General features: G+C 60.6%; 2 protein-coding genes across 2 annotated transcripts; one reads left to right on the top strand and one right to left on the bottom strand.

The window, feature by feature from the left end:
- Positions 1–865: 865 nt before the first annotated feature.
- On the bottom strand, positions 866–2589 carry LOC114686511 (proline-rich receptor-like protein kinase PERK10). The gene is made up of 4 exons (XM_028861170.1): positions 2496–2589; positions 2241–2375; positions 1899–2178; positions 866–1325 (listed from the first exon to the last, which is right to left on the bottom strand). The coding sequence occupies exons 1-4, from the start codon at positions 2587–2589 to the stop codon at positions 866–868; spliced, it is 969 nt and encodes a 322-aa protein (XP_028717003.1).
- Positions 2509–12746, top strand: Klf16 (Kruppel like factor 16). Its single transcript, XM_028861183.2, is given in 3 exon segments — positions 2509–2687; positions 2690–3040; positions 10610–12746. Coding segments are annotated over 3 exon segments (753 nt in total). The 5' UTR covers positions 2509–2587; the 3' UTR covers positions 10912–12746.
- The last annotated feature ends 4927 nt before the right edge of the window (positions 12747–17673 follow it).

The following is a 17673-nucleotide window of genomic DNA, read 5'->3' as shown; positions in this document are numbered from 1 at the left end:
GAGAGGCCTCTGGGACCCCGGTCCTGTCCCTCAGAACGAACTCGGAGCTCTCAACAGGGTTATTAATAGTTCACCTTTGGACCCCGGTGTGGTGGTCACACTTAATCCCAGAACTTGGAAGACAGGCAGGCAGATCTCTTGAGTATGAGGGCAGCCTGGTCTACACAGTGAGTTCCAGGACAGCCAGGGCTACATAGAGAATCACCATCTCAAAAAAGACCTGAATACATAGAGCCAAATGTTGGGTAGTCGTGGTTTCTCAGACCTGTCATCCACCTAGATCCGGTCTGGAAATAAAACTCACCCATGGTACTACCAAGGGCCTGTGCCTGAGACCCAGGGGTACCATCCCAGAAGGAGAAAGGTGACTCTCACCAGCCAGGCCTTGGGGGAGCAAGCTGGGTAGTTTCCCAGAATCCTCAGCGTCAGAACCATGTGCACCGTACCATCTGTAAGGCAAGGGACTGTTCTTACGTCCTCGTCCTTCAGGGGTCAGCAGCAGCTCCCATGGTTGGGCACATGGTGTCAAACTGGCTTGCAGGTGGCCGGGGCTAGGATGTGAGCACCCAGGCGGGGCTGCTCCGTGCGCCGCAGGTATTTCTCACAGATGGTTCCCTCTCACCGGCTTAAGTCCTCAGGACACAACTGAGGTCTAAGGATGGGGCAGACTAAGTGCGCGGACAACCCTGATCACCATAGAGCTGTTAGGTGTGACCTCACGAGCCAAGGGTTGTCTTTTCCCATCCATCCTGGCAGCAGTTATCAACAAGGAAGGGTCCATGGCTCCTCTCTTCCGGTGCGCGTGCAGGGGTGCGGAGGGTGAGTGCAGGGGTGCGGAGGGCGGGCAACAGATTCCCGCCCGCCCTCACCTTCGAAGACACAGGCGCTGGGCCGAGGCCCGCATGGTTCTGGCTTTTGGAGTGCAAGCCTGGGAAAGGAGGATGGGTGTGTCCTGCTGGCCCACTTCCGTCCAGTTAGAACGCGGCCCCCAGAGCACCCAACTTGTGCCGTTGGGGACATAGGGTGTCACCCCCAAGTCCTGTGGGGTCTGGGGAAACGCGAGGAGCGGCCGGCCCGAGAGGCAGGACCTCAGCAAGGCGGCTGGAGGTGCACGTGGGGAAGGTAGAGACGACACCCGGGGTGGGGACCACAGGTCTAGCCTCTGCTGGGAACAACCAGGAAGAGCTTGGGCTGACAGTGCAGTCGGCTGGCGTGCTTCGCCCCCTGGCGGCCGCGCGGGCCACTGCACGGCCTCCGCAACCCGGCGGGATTTAGGAAGGGGCGGGAGCCTGGTCACCGACTTCCGCGCACCGGGCGCCCGGGGCCTGGGACTTCCAGGGGACTCTCATTTCACAACTTGGCCCAATCACCCATGGGAGTTTCCGATCGCTCCATGTTTTCCTGTCCCAGTCTCAAGGGCCGCCAGCCGAGGAAGGAAAGGGACGTCCAGAAGCCCGGCGTCCCTAGTGGGGGACCGAGCCAGGCCTTTTCCGTGCAGTCCCGCTCACTCCTGCCATTCCGATTATCCACAGGCTTAGTGATTCCCAACCCCGGTGCGCAAAGAGAACTCTCCAGACACACTGGGCTGGGCGGAGTGGAGGGCACCCTACGTTCCCAAGTCTCATCGGCGGAAGAGTTCGTCCCCAAGACAAGCATGGCACTGGGGACCCCAGAGATGGGGAGAGGGGACTGCCGAGTTACCGCCTGGAGTCAGGGCGAGGAAGGGGGGGAAGGGTCGCGCACGTGGCCCGGGGGCGGGGACGCGCGTTTCCGCACCCCCACCCTGGCCACGTGCGGATCCCAGCTCTCCCCTCCCCACCGCGGACAGGGGCGCGCCCCAGGGCTTGTGTGGGGGGAGGGACAAGTTGGGGAGGGGAGGGCGCGCGGCGTCTGCGCACCCCGCACGGCGTGGTGGGCGCGCCCGGGAGGGGATGGAGCGCGCACCCGGAGGAGGCGTGGCGCGCACTGGGGTAGGAGGTGGGGCATCCGAGGTTGGGGTGGGGCGTGTGGGCGTGTCGCCGAGTGGGCGTAACTCCCGGCGCGTGGGGAGGTGGCGATCCGGGAAGGGCACCGGTGGGGGCAGTGCGTGCCAAGCCGAGGGCAAGGTTTCCCCCTGGTTGGCTTGTTCTTGCGTGGAGAGGGCATGATCCAGGGTGCTGGGTGACGCCGGGTGCTGTGCTGGTGCACGGGGGTGTGCAAGTGGGGGAGGACAGGCAGCTGGCCGAGTCAGCTCCGCCCACCCGCGGTGGCGCGCGACTCTCCGGACGGCCGAGGGCCCGGCAGGAGGGGGCGTGACCGCGGTGGGAGGGAGGGCGTGGCCACTGAGCCCCGAGGGGGCGTCCTCCGGGAGGGGCGGGCCGCGGCCGCCCCGCGGACTCCGGTGCGTCAGGGCGCGTCAGGCGGGGCGGGGCGGGGCCGAGCGCGGGCGGCGGCGGCGCGCCGGGGCCTCCTCCTCCTCCCTCCCCTCCTCCTCCTCCCTCCTCCGCCTCCCGCACTCCAGCAGCCGCCGCCGGCCGGACGGGCGCAGCTCCCGCCGCCTCCGCTTCTCTCCCGCCGCCGATCCCGCGCCCGCGCGTCCTTGCCCGGCATGTCGGCGGCCGTGGCGTGCGTGGATTACTTCGCCGCCGACGTCCTCATGGCCATCTCCTCCGGAGCCGTGGTGCATCGCGGGCGACCCGGCCCCGAGGGCGCGGGCCCGCCGCCGGCCTGGATGTGCGCGCCACGCGCCGCGAGGCCACGCCGCCGGGGACCCCTGGGGCACCGCCACCGCCAGCCACCGCTCCGGGGCCGGGAGGCGCCACCGCTGCGCCCCACCTGCTGGCCGCCAGCATCTTGGCCGATCTGCGAGGCGGGCCCGGAGCCGCCACCGCAGCCAGCACCGCGGGGGGCACCTCTCCGGTCTCCTCCTCCTCGGCCGCTTCGTCGCCGTCTTCGGGCCGCGCCCCCGGCGCCGCCAAGAGCCACCGCTGCCCCTTCCCAGGCTGCGCCAAAGCCTATTACAAGTCTTCACACCTCAAGTCACACCTGCGGACGCACACAGGTGAGCCCCTCGTTTTCAGCCCCCGTGGGGTGCGGGGGGCGCGTTGGAGAGGTCTCGGGAACCCCCCCTTCCCCCACCTCACCGGGAACCCCGAAACTGCGTGGTGCGTGGGGGGCGGGGAGGGGGGCGCGCCCGGGCCTCAGCCGCCCCGCCGGCCGGGAAGGCGGGGACGTGGTGGGTGGGGCGCGCGGGGGGGCGTGGCGGCCACGCGGTCGGGCGGCGCGCGGAGGGCGGCCCTGGTGGCCGAAGCTCCGGAGACGGCAGGCTGTTCGGGATCCAGGCCGGCACGGCGGGCCCTCCCCGCGCGATCCCGTCCCCAGCTCCTCGCCCTTCAGTCCCGCTTCGTCTTCTCGTCCTGTTTCTCCGCGCTCATGGTCTCTTGCGCTTGGTGGTCAGAACATCCGGTTCCGCAGTTCTTCCTCGGCCCTTCCCCCCCAGCCTCAGTTTCCTTATCTGTGAAGAGGGTGGGAGGATCCGGGTCACCGCCTCCTGGGTAGCCTTGCGGATTCCCTCCGGAGGGTGGCGACGTCTCTGGCGCGGGGCCAGGAGGCGGTGGTGGTGTGGTGGTGGTGGTGGGTGGCAGTCCCGCATATTTTTCTTTCCATTCTGTGGACTTGAACGGGGCGGAGGGAGGCCGCGACCCGGGCCTGGAGTTAGGAGCTAGAGTCTGAAATCCAATGGGATTGAATCCCCACCGCAGCCCCCACCCCACTCCGTGTTTGCGCTCCACACACCTGAGATGGATCTGCGCAAAGTCCAAGGTGGGCAGCGAGACTTGGCCACACCAGGGTTTCTGGGAAGTCCAGTCCCTCGTGATTGAGGCTAGCGGAAACCTTTTGCCAGGTACCGACTGCTTCCTGTCCTGGTCGCTCCAAGGGTTTACCCGTTTTAGCCGGGAATGTGCACCGGGGTTTAAAATCCACCCCTTCAGCGGTGGTGTGATCTACGGCTTTGCAGCCTCCCTGGGAGAGGGCGACCTGCCTCCGACCCCTCAGCCCACTGCTTTGGGGTCTGCCTTCTCCATGAAAGACACAGGCTGCCCTGCGCCTGCCGTGGGCAGCTCCTGCCGTGGGCAACAGAGCGCCCTGGCTTGGCCACACTGGGAGAGGGCTTAGGACAGCCTCCATAGCTGTGTGGGTGGCCCCAGGCATATTCAGGCAGGTAGGGGGGTGGAGGCGCCATCTTTGGAGTCTGCTAAGCCAGAGGGTGGGCATGGATGGTGGCTCCTCTCACTTTGCCCCTCAGCCGCTGTCCTTAGCCCCTGTGGTCTAGGGGCTGCCCCGTGTTGGTGCCCAGGTGGACTGAGTTTGGGGCGGGCAGCTCTGCATTCCCTGTGGCTACCCATTTATCTCTAGAGAACATTTGGGGGCACTGAGATAGCAAGGTAGTTTTTTTGTTGTTGTTTTTGTGACACTTGAGGAAGATCTCTTTGCCACAAACTAGAGTCCGGGGTGTCCTGGCTCACACCACGTGAGTTTTCCATACAGTAAAGGGAGCCTACTGAGTCAGGGCTGCTGGGTCGCCCACACCTTCCAGCCCTCCATTCTTCCTAGTTCCCAGGACTTGACTTTTTGGGGTCTGTGTAAGAGGAATCCAGCACATTTCCCTACCCCCTGGGACATCAAGAGACTGTCAGTGCTGGGAGGGGAGGGGTGACTTGGCCTGCCAGAGAAACTGAGGCCCACGCGGTGAAATCCAGGGTCTAGGGGTGACTACAGATAGCCCTTTGTGGTGGGGGAGCGTGTGATGCCTTCTTTACTAAATCCTGTATCACACGCCACTGCTACCACCATGAGAGACAGGGTACCGTGTCCCCAAGTCCCCCTTATAATAACCATTTGTGGGACCAGGAGAGCCACATTGAATCCAGGCACCTCAATGTCACTTTTGGGGTGTGTCTGGGGACCACAGACTTGAGTACTGCTATATAGTTAATTTAAATGATTTATTTTTTATTTTTTGGTTTTTCAAGACAGGATTTCTCTATGTAGCTTTGTCTGACTGCTTGTGCCTGGTCACTGGATACTCTGCTCTGTAAGCGGCTCACGCCTGCAAATGAGAAGACTGTCTCTATGTAGCTGCTATCGAACTCAGTGTACCAGCTGCCATTCCACCTGTCCCTACCTCCTGAAGGCTGGGATTAAAGGCCACCAGGCCTGGAACCATTATCCTTAATTTAAAGGCCTGATTTTTTTTGAGACAAGTTCTCACTCTAGCCCAGACTGGCTTTGAAACTCGAGGTAATCCTCCTGTTCAAGCTTTCTCCTGAGGGCTAGGATCACTAGCAAAAGCCACCTCTGACTTAACCAGCCTCTTTTCTGTGGAAGAGGATTTGGCTATTGTATACTGCGGGGGGGGGGGGGGTACACTTCCGCCCGGGTCAGTGGGACTCCCTCTAGTGCAGGCCCGGGGTAGATCTGGTCCCCTGCAGAGCCATGCCTAAGGCTGTGGACTTGGAGTGAGTCCTGTCACTCATTCCTGCCTAGGGACTGGAGCCATTTAGTTCTCCTCGGCATAGATAGGGCGAGGTAAAGGGCCACCTTGCGGCCCCATTATGTCCACCCCATTGACCTTGGGGGTGTAGAGACCGAGGGGATTAAGGGACACCCCCCATCCCAGGACCTGCAGGCAGGAGGCAGAGCTTGGCACCCCTGAAGGCCACAGTTGCCCCAGCCCCTGATTGGGGTGGGGAAGGACTTGAGAGGCTGTGGGAGATGTTGACGAGGTTGCCATGGATACTGCCAGAGCTAGCCTTGGGGCGGGGGCGGGAGGAGAGGCTGGCTGCCGGTTCTGCCCGCCAAGCCCCTCCATCCCTGGCACGCTCTCTCCCTGGGCTGGGGGTGGGGGTGGGTCCTTGATTTGGTCCCTGGAGATGGAACCCAGACCTGGGAGAGGCCTGACTTCACCTGGGCTCTCACCCCTCTGGAACCAGGTTGTCCTGGTAAGGCGCCCTGGGGGCTGCAGGGTAGGTAGCCTCCACTCACTCCCATGCCGTGTGCTCCCCCTAATTGGGACAGCCACACACGTCCCCAGACATTGCCCAGTGTCTCCTGGAGGGCCTCAGGGTCACCTCTGGTTACATTATCTGGAAATCCTGTTTACTTAGGTGTGAGAAACGTTAGGGTCCAGACCAGGGTAATGGGGGGGTGACTGTGCCTGCCTCCGGAAGGAGTGTGCCCCTTGTCGCTGACCTCCACATGCACCGTGGCGCGCACAGTCCTTCCCGCACACAGTAATGTAGAAAATGACGTGCGTTTGAAGAAATATTAGTGGTTACCTGGGCTGTGCGGCGCTGCTGTGGGTGGCCTCCGTCCCTGTCCCCACTAACCGTGAAGTCTGAAGGTGGGTAGGGAAGGACAGGTTCGCTTAGGCCTGTGAGTCTGGGCGGGGCCAGGGGCAGTGTGGCTGCAGGGGACCAGCAGGCTGGCCCTGGACACTGCAGGGGACCAGCAGGCTGGCCCTGGGGCTGGGATTTCAGGGCTAGTGAAGGGTGGGGGTGTCGCAGAGGCTGGCCTGGCTGCATCGGGAAAATCTCTTTACAGAGGAGATTAGGGTGGGAGGGGAGTTGAGGGTGGGGCAGGTCTGAGGGTGCGGGGTGCAGGGGAGGCCAGGGGCACCCCTAGCTTTCTGATCAGTCCAAGAAGTGGTTCTAATTTTCCTGAAGATTTTTCCAGCTTCAGGGAGACAGATGGGGAAACTGAGGCCCGGGATGGGAAGGAGCCTGGCCACCTGCAGGCAGAGGGGCAAGATTCCTTGGTGTGGCTGAAGCCCTGTAGAGAAGGGGAAGGATCAGGCCCTGTGGGGTTCAGTGGCCTTTGGGGACTGCCAACCCACTGCCCCCAGCCCTTGTGGGGCACAGCAGCTGGGCTGGCTGCATTGCCGGGGGTGATAACCACACCCCACCCAGGCGTCTGATAACGGCGACCCAGATGGGGTGGGAGTTGGCACATGATACCAGCTGGAGGCCTGGCTGCCCTTTGGGCTGGTGTCTGTCCTGGGGAGTTCCATGGGTGCTGTCCCCCAGTCTCCAGCTCCTGAGACGTGGGGAGTACTCACAGCCTGGCCCTCTGGGAGGGAGGAGGGGTACGAGACCATGCGGCCCCTCTTTAATTGGAGAACTTTTGAGACAGTTTCACCCCCGTATCCCTGACTAGCTTAGAACTCTAGCCCAGACTGGTCTTGAACTCAGAGATCCGCCTGCCTCTGTCTCCTGAGGGCTGGGATTAAAGGCGTGCGCCACCACCGCCTGGTTTAGTGATTTTTTTTTTTTTAATTTACTGTGTGCTTGTGTGTATGGGCATATGTGTGCCACAGAACATGTGTGTGGTGTGTGTGTGGGTACTGGGGGAGGGGGCATGTGTGTGCCACGGTACATGTGTGTGGTGAGGTTGGAGGGCATTGTGTGCCACGGAACATGTGTGTGTGAAGGTCGGAGGGCATCTGTGTGCACGTACTGTTTGTGGTCGAGGCAGCTTGGAGAGTTGGTTCTCCTGGGGATCCAAATCAGGTTAGGGTTAAGGTCTGCCAAGAGTATCTGACTAGCACACTGCCCCTCTTTTCTGTGAATGAGCAAAGGATAGCTCTCTTTTGGGAGGTGGCAGATTCGTGAGCCCAGTAACACACACACACACACCACCCCACCCCCCCACCCCCTCGTGGATTATGCTCCTTCATCCGGGCCTGTCGACTCCCACGGGCAAGCATTAAGTACCCACTGCATGCAGACTCAAGCTCTGGAATTTTAGGGCCCTCGCAGGGAACTGGGGTCACAGCTGAGCGCCGGGAAGGGACCACCATCAGAGTCAGGAGCCCACCCCAGGGGTGGTGCCCAGGGGGCAGCCCTTCATCATGACTCCCAGCCAGGAGGCAGGTCCCGCAAGCCCGATACAGCAACCCGGGCCCCTCCCTGAGGAGGTCAGACTCGGGCAGGGTGAGGCCTGGCTGGTGGAAACGGCACCCTCGGGCCCCCCTCTGCTGGCCGTTCCGCTCGCTCCCGCAGCAAGTTTACAGGACGTCCCAGCCTCCATGTTTTAGAGGCTGCAAAGCACCAAGGCTCCCGGGTTGTCCCCAGCTCACCCCAGCCCCGCCTGAGTCAGAGGGTCAAGTCCACAGCCACGCCCCCAGGGCCCTTCCTGGTGCTCCCCACCCACCTGATCCTGCTGCAGTCAGGTAGCCCGGGCTGTAGGGGACTCACTCGCCTGCAGCCTCCCCCCAGGTAGCCCCAGCTCCCAGCCCCCTGGGTCGACTGTGACACGGTAGCACAGCCAGGCCGGGCATTTGGCAAGTGTGCGCCCAGTACCGCCACCGGTGTGCACACGTGCGTGCGCGCCCCAACCCCCTCGCGCGGGGCGGGGACTGGCGGGCTCCCCGCTCCGCAGGGCGACCCTGGCCCGGGCCTCTGTCTCCCCCGTGGCGGGAGCTAGGACCACGTGAGCAAGGCCGGTTGGTGCCGCCGCCGCCGTCTCCGGCTCGCCGCCGCCAAGCTACGTGCAGCAGCTGCGTTCCCGGCGGGCTGGCGGCCCCAACGCTGCAACCTGCTCCTGGCTAAGTGGAACTCAGGGGCGAGAGGCGGGAACCAGCCGCACAGGGAGGCCCCGAAAGGGGAAATAAGCTGTTTGCATGCAAGGGGGGGGTGCCCCCTTTTCCCTCCCCCTCCCCCTGCCCGCAAAATGGCGACAGGATTACATGTCCCCCTTGGACGGACGCAGGACATGGTTCTGTCACCCGGGGTCTGTTGCAAAGCTAGGAACCTCGCCCTATAACCAAGCGCCCCTCCCCTTCAGATTGAGCCCCCTCGGGCGCTATGGTCGAGCTGGGATGGGGGAGGAGTCCCTTCTGGGGCTGTTTTGGGGCGCTGGGGCCACTGACAAACATTCTGATTGGGACCGGGTGTTTTGGATCCTTCAGGGGACACTTTGGAAATGATAGGGGCCGCTGGCAGCCGTCAGGAAACACTGGTCCCTTCTCCCTTTACTGCCTAGGGTCGCAACTTCCGGGGGGCCTCGAGTTGCCTGGATGCCATGCAGAATTGGCACATTGGCACCCCGAAGCAGTTTCCTGGCCTCTGCGCCCCCACGTTGGGGGTGCACTTGGGTGTGGTTTGGCCGGATGGAGATAGTTTTCCGGCTGCTTCCTGGGCGGTGTTGGCTGTGCCCCGCCTAGTCCCGGGCCCGCCCACTTCCCGCCCCTTTCTCAATCCTCTCCTGGGATCCCCTGAGCTGCTTATAAAGCAAGATGACACCAGGTCACCCCGGCCTAGCCTGGTATCTGTTCCCTTTTCTGGTCGCCTCTAAACTTTATTCCCTGGCTTCCATGAGTCCTGTCTGGAGGGCCCCTTGGCTATTTTCTGAGGGACATGAGTCCTTCCGAGTACCTGTTCCCCAGTGGGTCAGCTTGGGGCCACACCAGGTGACCTCGCTAGTCCCCGTTGCGACATCGCAGAGGTTAGGTCTTCCAGTCACCAGTGGCTCTGCCTCCCGCCTCCTCCGGACTCTGTCACAAGCAGAGGTGCGCGGGGCCTTCAGATCCACACTCTGCACACACACCACTCCTCCAACCCTTGGGCAGCAGAATTCCAGGCTTTGGGGTACCCGGAGCAGCCGGGGTGCCCTGTCTCCAGAACTGGAGCCTAGGGCCAGCCAGGCCGGGTCCGAGGCGCTGGGGTCCTGATGAGTCCACTCGCCTGTTCTGGGTCCTTGGAAACCCGCCTGGGGACATGCTGATCATCACACAGCCTGGTGCTGTGGGTGTCTCCAGGGGACCCAGAGCTTGGATGGGGATTCTGGACTGGGTTGGTTAAAGCCGTCGGGGTGGTGGGCGTGGTCTGTGGAGGAAGTTGCCTGGAGGTGGCTTGCCCCAGCCCAAAGGCCGCTGCTGCGTCTGACAGGCTCCGCCCCTTAGACCACGCCCCCCAGTACTCCACCCCCTACACCCAGTGGTTGAATTTAAGCTAAGTTTGGGGTCGCAGGGTGATCTTTCCTACCTCTGCGGGGCACAAGAGCGTTGTGCTACACCCCAGCTTCAGGACCCCAGGTTGAAACTAGCCAGGACTGGTTATTCAAATCTGCAGGTGGCCCAAGGTTTGGGGGAGGGCCTGCTCCATATCCGGGTGTCTCAGGACCTGGAAAGTGCTTCTCTTCAGTGCCCCATGGTCATTTGGAAGAAAGGATGCTGTTGGGGACTGGGACACCGAGGACCTTTTATTAGGGTGGGCAGAAGTGGGCACAGGCTAGCCATGGATGTGGTGGCTGACGCAAGGTTGCCTTTAGTTAGTTCTAGGCCAGCTGGGGCCATAGAGCAGGACCCTGCCTCCACAGACCTGAAGGACTGGCTGGGCATGTAGCTCAGTGGGCAGGGTGCTCCCCTAGCACGCAGAAGGCCCTGAGTTCTGTCTCAGCACCACACAAGCCGGGTTCAGTGGCCCGCGGCTGCCATTCTGGTGCAGGGAGCAAGATAATCAGGCCCTCCTCCGCTGCGTTGCCGATTCGCCGGGGTGTGTGTGTGTGTGTGTGTGTGTGTGTGTTATAGGGAGCCCCTCCCCGCCCACTGACCGCTCTGTCTTTTGTCCAGGTGAACGGCCCTTTGCCTGTGACTGGCCTGGCTGCGACAAGAAATTCGCCCGTTCTGATGAGCTGGCCCGCCACCACCGGACGCACACCGGCGAGAAGCGGTTCCCCTGCCCCCTGTGCACCAAGCGCTTCACCCGCAGCGACCACCTGACCAAGCACGCCCGGCGCCACCCCGGCTTCCGTCCGGAACTGCTGCGACGACCCGGTGCCCGCAGCACCTCGCCCAGCGGCTCGCTGCCCTGCAGCCTGGCCGGCAGCCCCGCACCAAGCCCTGTCCCCAGCCCAGCTCCTGCCGGCTTGTAGAGCCCTGCTCTGTCCGCCCCGACGGTGACCTGCCTGCTAGGCCTCGGCAGGGATTTCCATCGAGGGACACGTCTGCCCCTGGAGAGCCCGCGTCCTGGAGTCCCGGCCCACGTCAAGGAAGCCTCGAGGGGACCGAGAATGGACTTGGGTCACCAGGGGGTCTGGGAGGTGGCCTCGGGTTCTGTCTGTAAATAGCCATGACCAACTGTCCCATCCCCTCTGCAGGGACCCCCAGGGGGCAGTCGGCAGGTCGTCCATGCCCCCCTCGGCCACCTCTGCCTTCCTCCTGGGTGGCATTGGGCATGGAGCCTAGCCACAGTCCCACGTCTTAACCTTCAGCCTCCTCGTCACTCCTCCAGGTTGGGACACAGGTACACAGAGCCATAGGTGACCGGGGCTTCCCGTGGGCCCCGGCCTGTCCCCACCCCACTGAAAGCCATTGGCGGAAGTTCAGGGAAATGGGGGGGGTGCGGCCTGGCTGGCCCCCCAACATGGGTACTCAAATCTCAGGTGTCTACAGGTTCTGCCCTCAGTAAGGGCCACCCCACACCCCCAGCCCCGGGAATGTAAGAGACGCTGCAGTTTTCAGAGAACTTAGGGTTGGGGGGCGCAGGCAGGGTGTGTGGAGGTCCCCTCAGAGAGCATCACCACTCGCTTTGGGGTACGGTGCTGGGCAGGTGGGAAACATTATTTATTGTCCTCTCTGACTGTTGGCATGGGGGAGCCTGGCTCCCCCATCTGGGTGTGTATAAGTGAGAGAGGCAGTGGGTGCCTGGTGCCTGGGACCCTGCCTCCCTCCTCCTGCTGGATTAGGGTCCTGAGTTCGGCCCCTTGGCATTGCGTCTCAGACAATCTTCTTTAGGACCTGTGTGGCCATCAGGCTAGGGTGCAGGGCGCGGCCCTGCCCTTCCTGTCCTCCACATTCCTGCGTGTCTGCGGAGGTGGCCTTGGACTCCAGGCCTGGAAACGGGGACTCAGCTCCTGGGCCTTCAGGGATGGCTCGGGTTTTTTTGGATGGGATAGATTATTTTTTCAGGCTCCAGTTCCTTGTTTCAGGGGGGTCCCCTTGTGTGGCCGCCATCCTCAGGGGTATGAGTGTTGGGGGGAGGTCTCACCTGAACCTGGGGGTAGTTTGGGGAGGTCTCTCCCGAAAGAGTCTAACTTAGGGTCCTCTTCTTGTTGTGGCTTGGAGTTCCTTTTCTAGAAGGGCAACTAGGGGACCCCCCCAAGGAGTTGGGTACCCAGAGAAAGTTGAGTTGTCCCATATTGGCCATAGGAGGGTTCTGGCATCCCCATTTGTTCCAGAACCTTCCATCATCCAATGAGGGAGGCTTTGGGGACCGCCACCTTTACCTGAGCCTACCTGGAGGGAGGCCTCCCTTCTGGAGCTGGGCTCGGGGGGTCCTAGGCCAGCCGCCCTCCCAGGTACTAACATCTGCCCCTTCTCTTTGGCCACAGAAATGAGATGCCTTAGTCGGTGGGGTGGGGGTTGGGGCCTCATTCTTTTGTGTCTTTTGGATGTATCTTTTGTCATCCCGGCTCCTGCTGGTCCCTTGCCCTTCCTGCAAACTGGAGAGGTTTGGGGTCCCAGGACCTTGGGAGGAAACTCCATAAGCAAGCAGAGCTTTCCTGGTGTCCTTCCTTCCCTCCCCCCCAACTTCAGGTTCTGGTTGGCCACTGGAACTTGGGTCTAACCATTGAGGGGTAGTGTCTGAGCACAGGCCGGACAGGGGTCCTAAGGGATTTGTTCTTTCTGGGGAGGGGCACCCCTCCTCCATTCCGCCTGGCCGCTCACCCTTGTATTTAATTAAAGAACCCCTTTTTTAAAAACCTGCGCTGGTGTCTGTCTGATTGGTTCCCATGTCCCACCCCCATCGGTCTGGGCCCCCAAGGCTCTCCGCTACATCCTGGGGAAACTGAGGGAGCCTGCCGATATACTCAGGGGTCTGGCCTAGGACCCCCTGAGGCCCTGGGAGGGGGCGCCTGCAGCAGCCTGTGCATAACACGAAGTCACCCACGCCTGGCGCAGCTGCGCACCCGCCACCCCGTTACCCAGCAACGGGAGCTCGGTGACAGGGCTCCTGGGGGCGTCCGCCACCCGCCCCCTTCCGGAGCCAGCAGGGGGGTGGGGGTGGGGACGGACCCCAGGAGCTGAACGTAGTGGAGGAACTCGACAAGCTCCAGCCCAAAGGTGCCTCGGGACCCCCCCCCCCACGCCGCCCCAATGTGCACGAGCCGAGCACCCACCGCAGACCCTCTTGGAATTAGGGAGAGGGGTGCGAGTGGGGATTCGAGAGGCTGAGAGCTTTCAGGCGCCGGTGAGAGTTTAAATCCCTGTTTGGGAGAGGCACCAGGTCCCAGGGGTCTGCAGAGCTCTGGGGCTGAGGCGGGGTCGGGGTGGGACCGGGAGGAGCCGCTGCGCCCGGGGAGTCGCCGCACCCCACCTAGTGGCCAAGGCTAGTACTGGAGCCGCGTCTGTGCAGGGCCACCCCGCCCGGGGGTGGGGTCCGCCTCCCACCTGCAGGGCCTCCCACCCGCAGGGGCGTTCCCTGGCCCCTGGAGAGCTTGGGTGGGGCCCGGCGCCCACGCTGCAGCGCCCACTCAGCAGCACCCACGCTGCAGCGCCCACGCGGTTCACTTCTCACGGCACACCACCATTCAGGCCTCCGCGAACCCTCGGCTTCCCCATCTCCCTCTCGGTTCTCTGACGGGCTCCGAGGTCCTTGATACTTCCGCGGGGCACACGCCGACCCCCGTCCTTGGGTGGCTCCTTGAATCCCCACCTGCAGCTCTTCAGATGCCTCCGATCGCCCACCCCACCCCTGCCATGCTGTCCCCGTGCCCTGGCACAGTGCGCACCCCATGGTCTTTGTACCGCTCTGCAGTTGCGTGGGGAGAGCTTGGCACGCATGAGGCCCTCAGCGCCAACAGCAGCACCACAAACGCCTATCCAAAACTCCTCTCCTCTTTTATTTGTTTATGTATTTATTTATTGGTTTTTCGAGGCAGGGCAGGGTTTCTCTGTGTAGTTTTGCGCCTGTCCTGGATCTCACTCTGTAGCCCAGCCTGGCCTCGAACTCACAGAGATCCTCCTGCCTCTGCCTCCGAGTGCTGGGGTTAAAGGCGTGCGCCACCACCGCCCGACAAGAACTTTGTTTTATGCCATAACCAGCCCTCGCCCCTTGAACTGTCCTCTCCTCCGCTCCCCAGCCGCCACGAATCCTCTTCTTGAATCTACATTCCCAGTTCTGGACCTTTTCTGTGGCGTCTGCACTTCGGCCTGGGTGTCTGGTTCTCTCCGAGCATCAAGCTTTCCAGGCCCTCTACACCAGTGGTTCTCAGCCTGTGTGCCGCGATCCCTTTGGGGTCAATGACACTTTCACAAGGGTCGCCTAAGACCATACTTACATTATGACTCAGAACAGTAGCAAAGGCATGGTGGTCCACGCCTTTAAACCAGCACTCGGGAGGCAGAGGCGACAGCAAACAGAATTACAGTTAGGGAGTAACAAGAAAAAAGATTTCATGGTTGGGGGGTCGCCACAACATGAGGGACTGTGTTAAAGGGGCCTGGAGAGACGCTGGGAGGTAAGAGCCCTGGCTGCTCTTCCAGAGGTCCTGAGTTCAATTCCCAGCAACCACAAGGTGGCTCCCAACCATCTGTGATGAGATCTGGATCTGGTGCCCTCTTCTGGCCTGCGGGGATACATGCAAACAGAGCTCTCATACCTAAAAAGATGCATAAATAAATAACATAAAAATTTTTAAACAGAGAATAAAACAAAGGGCCCTGGCATTGGGGAGGCTGAGGACCGCGGCTCTAGGCTGTCAGGCGTCAGCCTTTCTTCTGTTCAGGACTGAACAAGACTCCAGTGTGCAGATGGACTGTGCTGTGAGTTTGTCATCCGTCCACGTACGGATTGTGAGCTGCGTTTAAAATTTGACTCCTGTGACTAATGCGGATGGGAACAGTGATATTTACGTTCTTGGTCGAAGTGTTTTTATTTCTTTGGTAAGCAACTAAGGATCTACTGGCAGGGCTTCATGGTTTACTACCATCTCCCTCACCGGCCTTATTTCACAGTACCCTGCTGAGAGGGTCTGGAGGCGTGGTCAGTGTGGAGCCCCGCCCAGAATCCCCCAATGAGGGGCTGGGGGCGTGGTCAGTGTGGAGCCCCGCCCAGAATCCCCAGTGAGGGGCTGGGGGCGTGGTCAGGGTGGAGTCCCGCCCAGAACCCCCCAGTGAGGGCTGGGGGGGTGGTCAGGTGGAGCCCCGCCCCCCAGTGGGGCTGGGGGTGTCAGGTGGAGTCCCGCCCAGAACCCCCCAGTGAGGGCTGGGGGGGTGGTCAGCGTGGAGCCCCGCCCAGAATCCCCCAGTGAGGGACTGTGGGCGTGGCTGAGTGGTGAGTGCCAGCCTGGCCTCCACAAGGCCCTGGATTCCAATCTCTTGCCTGGAAATCAAAAAAAGAAAGAAAAGAAAAACCTCATCCTGGAGGTGCTGTTCTCGCCTCTGCCTGTGCTTTTCACGATCACGAATGTGGCTAGAGTGGGTGTGGAATACACAGGGTTCCTAGCAGCCCTCGGAGGTGGAGGCAGGAGGATCAGAAGTCCAGAACCATTTTCACTACTAAGAATGTTTGGTACTGGGCTGGAGAGATGGCTCAGAGGTTAAGAGCCCTGGCTGCTCTTCCAGAGGTCCTGAGTTCAATTCCCAGCACCCGCATGGTGGCTCACAGCCGTCTGTGATGAGATCTGGTGCCCTCTTCTGACCTGCAGGGGTATGTGCAGATGGAACAGTACATAATAATAAATAAATATTTTTAAAAAATGTTTGGTATTTTCCTGTCTCTCACTTAGGGGTAAAGCCTCGCGGTCTTCTTCCCAATCATCTATGGCAAATGGATGTTACTGATATTGCAGAATTTGGCAAATTAAAATATGTACATGTGAAAAAACAAAGAATGTTTGGATCAGCCTACATTTAAAAAAAACAAAGCAAGTTATGAATAACAGCCCTCAGGCCGGTCGGCTCGGAGGCCAGGCAGGAGGACATAACCCTGTCCAGGCACTCGGCGGCGGTGGTTACTGTAGTGGGACAACCTCGCCGAATGTGGAGGGGGTTCAGTGGACAGATGGACACTGTGGGTCGTCCTGCTGGGTACCCGCGGACACCAGGTCTTGACCGCTAGTCTGGCGGGGTTGGAGATGAGACTTGTGTTATTAAGTACACTCTCAGATGGCGAGGTGTCTGGGAAGGTGCTGAGGACTCGCGTCCCCAGGGAGAAACCCCAACCCCAACGGAGAGCTCTCCCTGCCGGCACACGCTCCCCCAACCCCAACAGAGAGCTTTCCCTGCTGGCACACGCTCCCCATTGTGGCTGAGGCGGTCTCCCCAGTCACAGGCTGAAAAGCCCAAGCCTGGGACGCCTCCCTTGCTGACCCGGAGTCAGGCTGCAGATCTGAAATCACACCTGGTTCTCCATGCTCTCCCATCGCCCCACTCACTTGTTTATAGTTGTTGCATAAATACACTTAAACCTCATGTCTACACCTAGCCTGGCACCCCACTCACAGGGCTGCGCTGTGGTCCCCACACTGAAGCTTTGCATCTGACACAGTGCCAATCCCAAGCCCCAGACCCCAGACCCGCCACCCTTTGTCTTAGTGACTCCGATGACCCCACCACCTCCTGGGAGGGGAACTGTGTCATGCCTTTCTGAGTGTGCCTTTTATTTATTTCTTTTTCTTTTCTTTCTTTCTCCACCCGCCCCCCCCCCCCACACACACAGGGTTTCTCTGCCTATCCTGGAACTCGCTCTGTAGACCAGGCTGGCCTCAAACTCACAGAGATCCTCCTGCCTCTGCCTCCCAAGTGCTGAGACTAAAGGCGTGCACCACCACCCACTTGTTATTTATTTATTTTTAAATATCAGTTTCCGGTAACCCAGGCTGGCTTTGAATTCTCTAGGTAACTGAGAAGATCTTGAAGGATCCCCTCTATCTCCACTGTACTGAGTTTACAGGTACGCACCACCAGAATTCCCTTCTTAAGGCTGTGTAATATTCCACGTATGTCAGTCATGCTTCAATACTTATCTAGGTTACTTCTATCTGTGAGATGTTTTAAATGACGATGGTATGTGACATGAGTGTTGAAATAGCCTTTCAAAATCATGTGTTGGCTCATGCTTGTAATCCTCAGACCCTGGAAGCTGAGGCAGTTGGATTTTATGGAATTTAAAATGAGCCTGGAGCACAGAAGGAGATTCTGTTTAAATAAATAAATAAAAAATAAAAATGGCCGGCAGCCATGGTGGCTCGGGCTTGTAATCTTAGCATTTAGGAAAATTGCCACAGGTTCAAGATCCGCCTGGGCTAGAGTCAGATCCTGTCCACACAAACAAACAAAACTAACAAAAAGGGAGTCCGTCGAGGCGTGGGGGCTGGGGCTGGGGGGCAGCTCAGCTGCTAGGGTGCTCGCCTCCGGTGGCCTCTTTTCTCTCCAGAGCAGTATCATGGGGCAAGTCCATGGCCAGTCTGTGCTACACGAGACCTTACCTCGATCAAAAGCAAAACAGAACACGGGCTGGGGAGACGGGGACCTGAGTTCTAATCCCCGGCTCCCGTCTAACCCCAGCCTTGCGGGCGGAGGGAAGCAGATCCTTCCAGCTTGACTGTCAGATAGTACAGCTGAAGTAAGACGCCTTTCTCAGAAGAAATCAAAAGAGAAAAAGAAGCAAAAAGGTGGGAAGCTATTCGCCC

This window comes from Peromyscus leucopus, chromosome 22, assembly GCF_004664715.2.
Source record: "Peromyscus leucopus breed LL Stock chromosome 22, UCI_PerLeu_2.1, whole genome shotgun sequence".
In the NCBI taxonomy this organism is placed as follows: domain Eukaryota; kingdom Metazoa; phylum Chordata; class Mammalia; order Rodentia; family Cricetidae; genus Peromyscus; species Peromyscus leucopus.
Note: the sequence above shows the minus strand (reverse complement) of the source record. Positions and strands in the feature narration are given on the sequence as shown.

Bases quoted from the DNA above. Each gene is read 5' to 3' on its own strand.
- LOC114686511 (XM_028861170.1), bottom strand. From the start codon at position 2,589: ATGCCGGGCAAGGACGCGCGGGCGCGGGATCGGCGGCGGGAGAGAAGC. The intron at 2,376-2,495 runs GTGCGGGAGGCG...GACGCACCGGAG, and splicing joins GGCCGGCGGCGGCTGCTGGA to TCCGCGGGGCGGCCGCGGCC. The intron at 2,179-2,240 runs GTGGGCGGAGCT...CCCGTGCACCAG, and splicing joins AGAGTCGCGCGCCACCGCGG to CACAGCACCCGGCGTCACCC.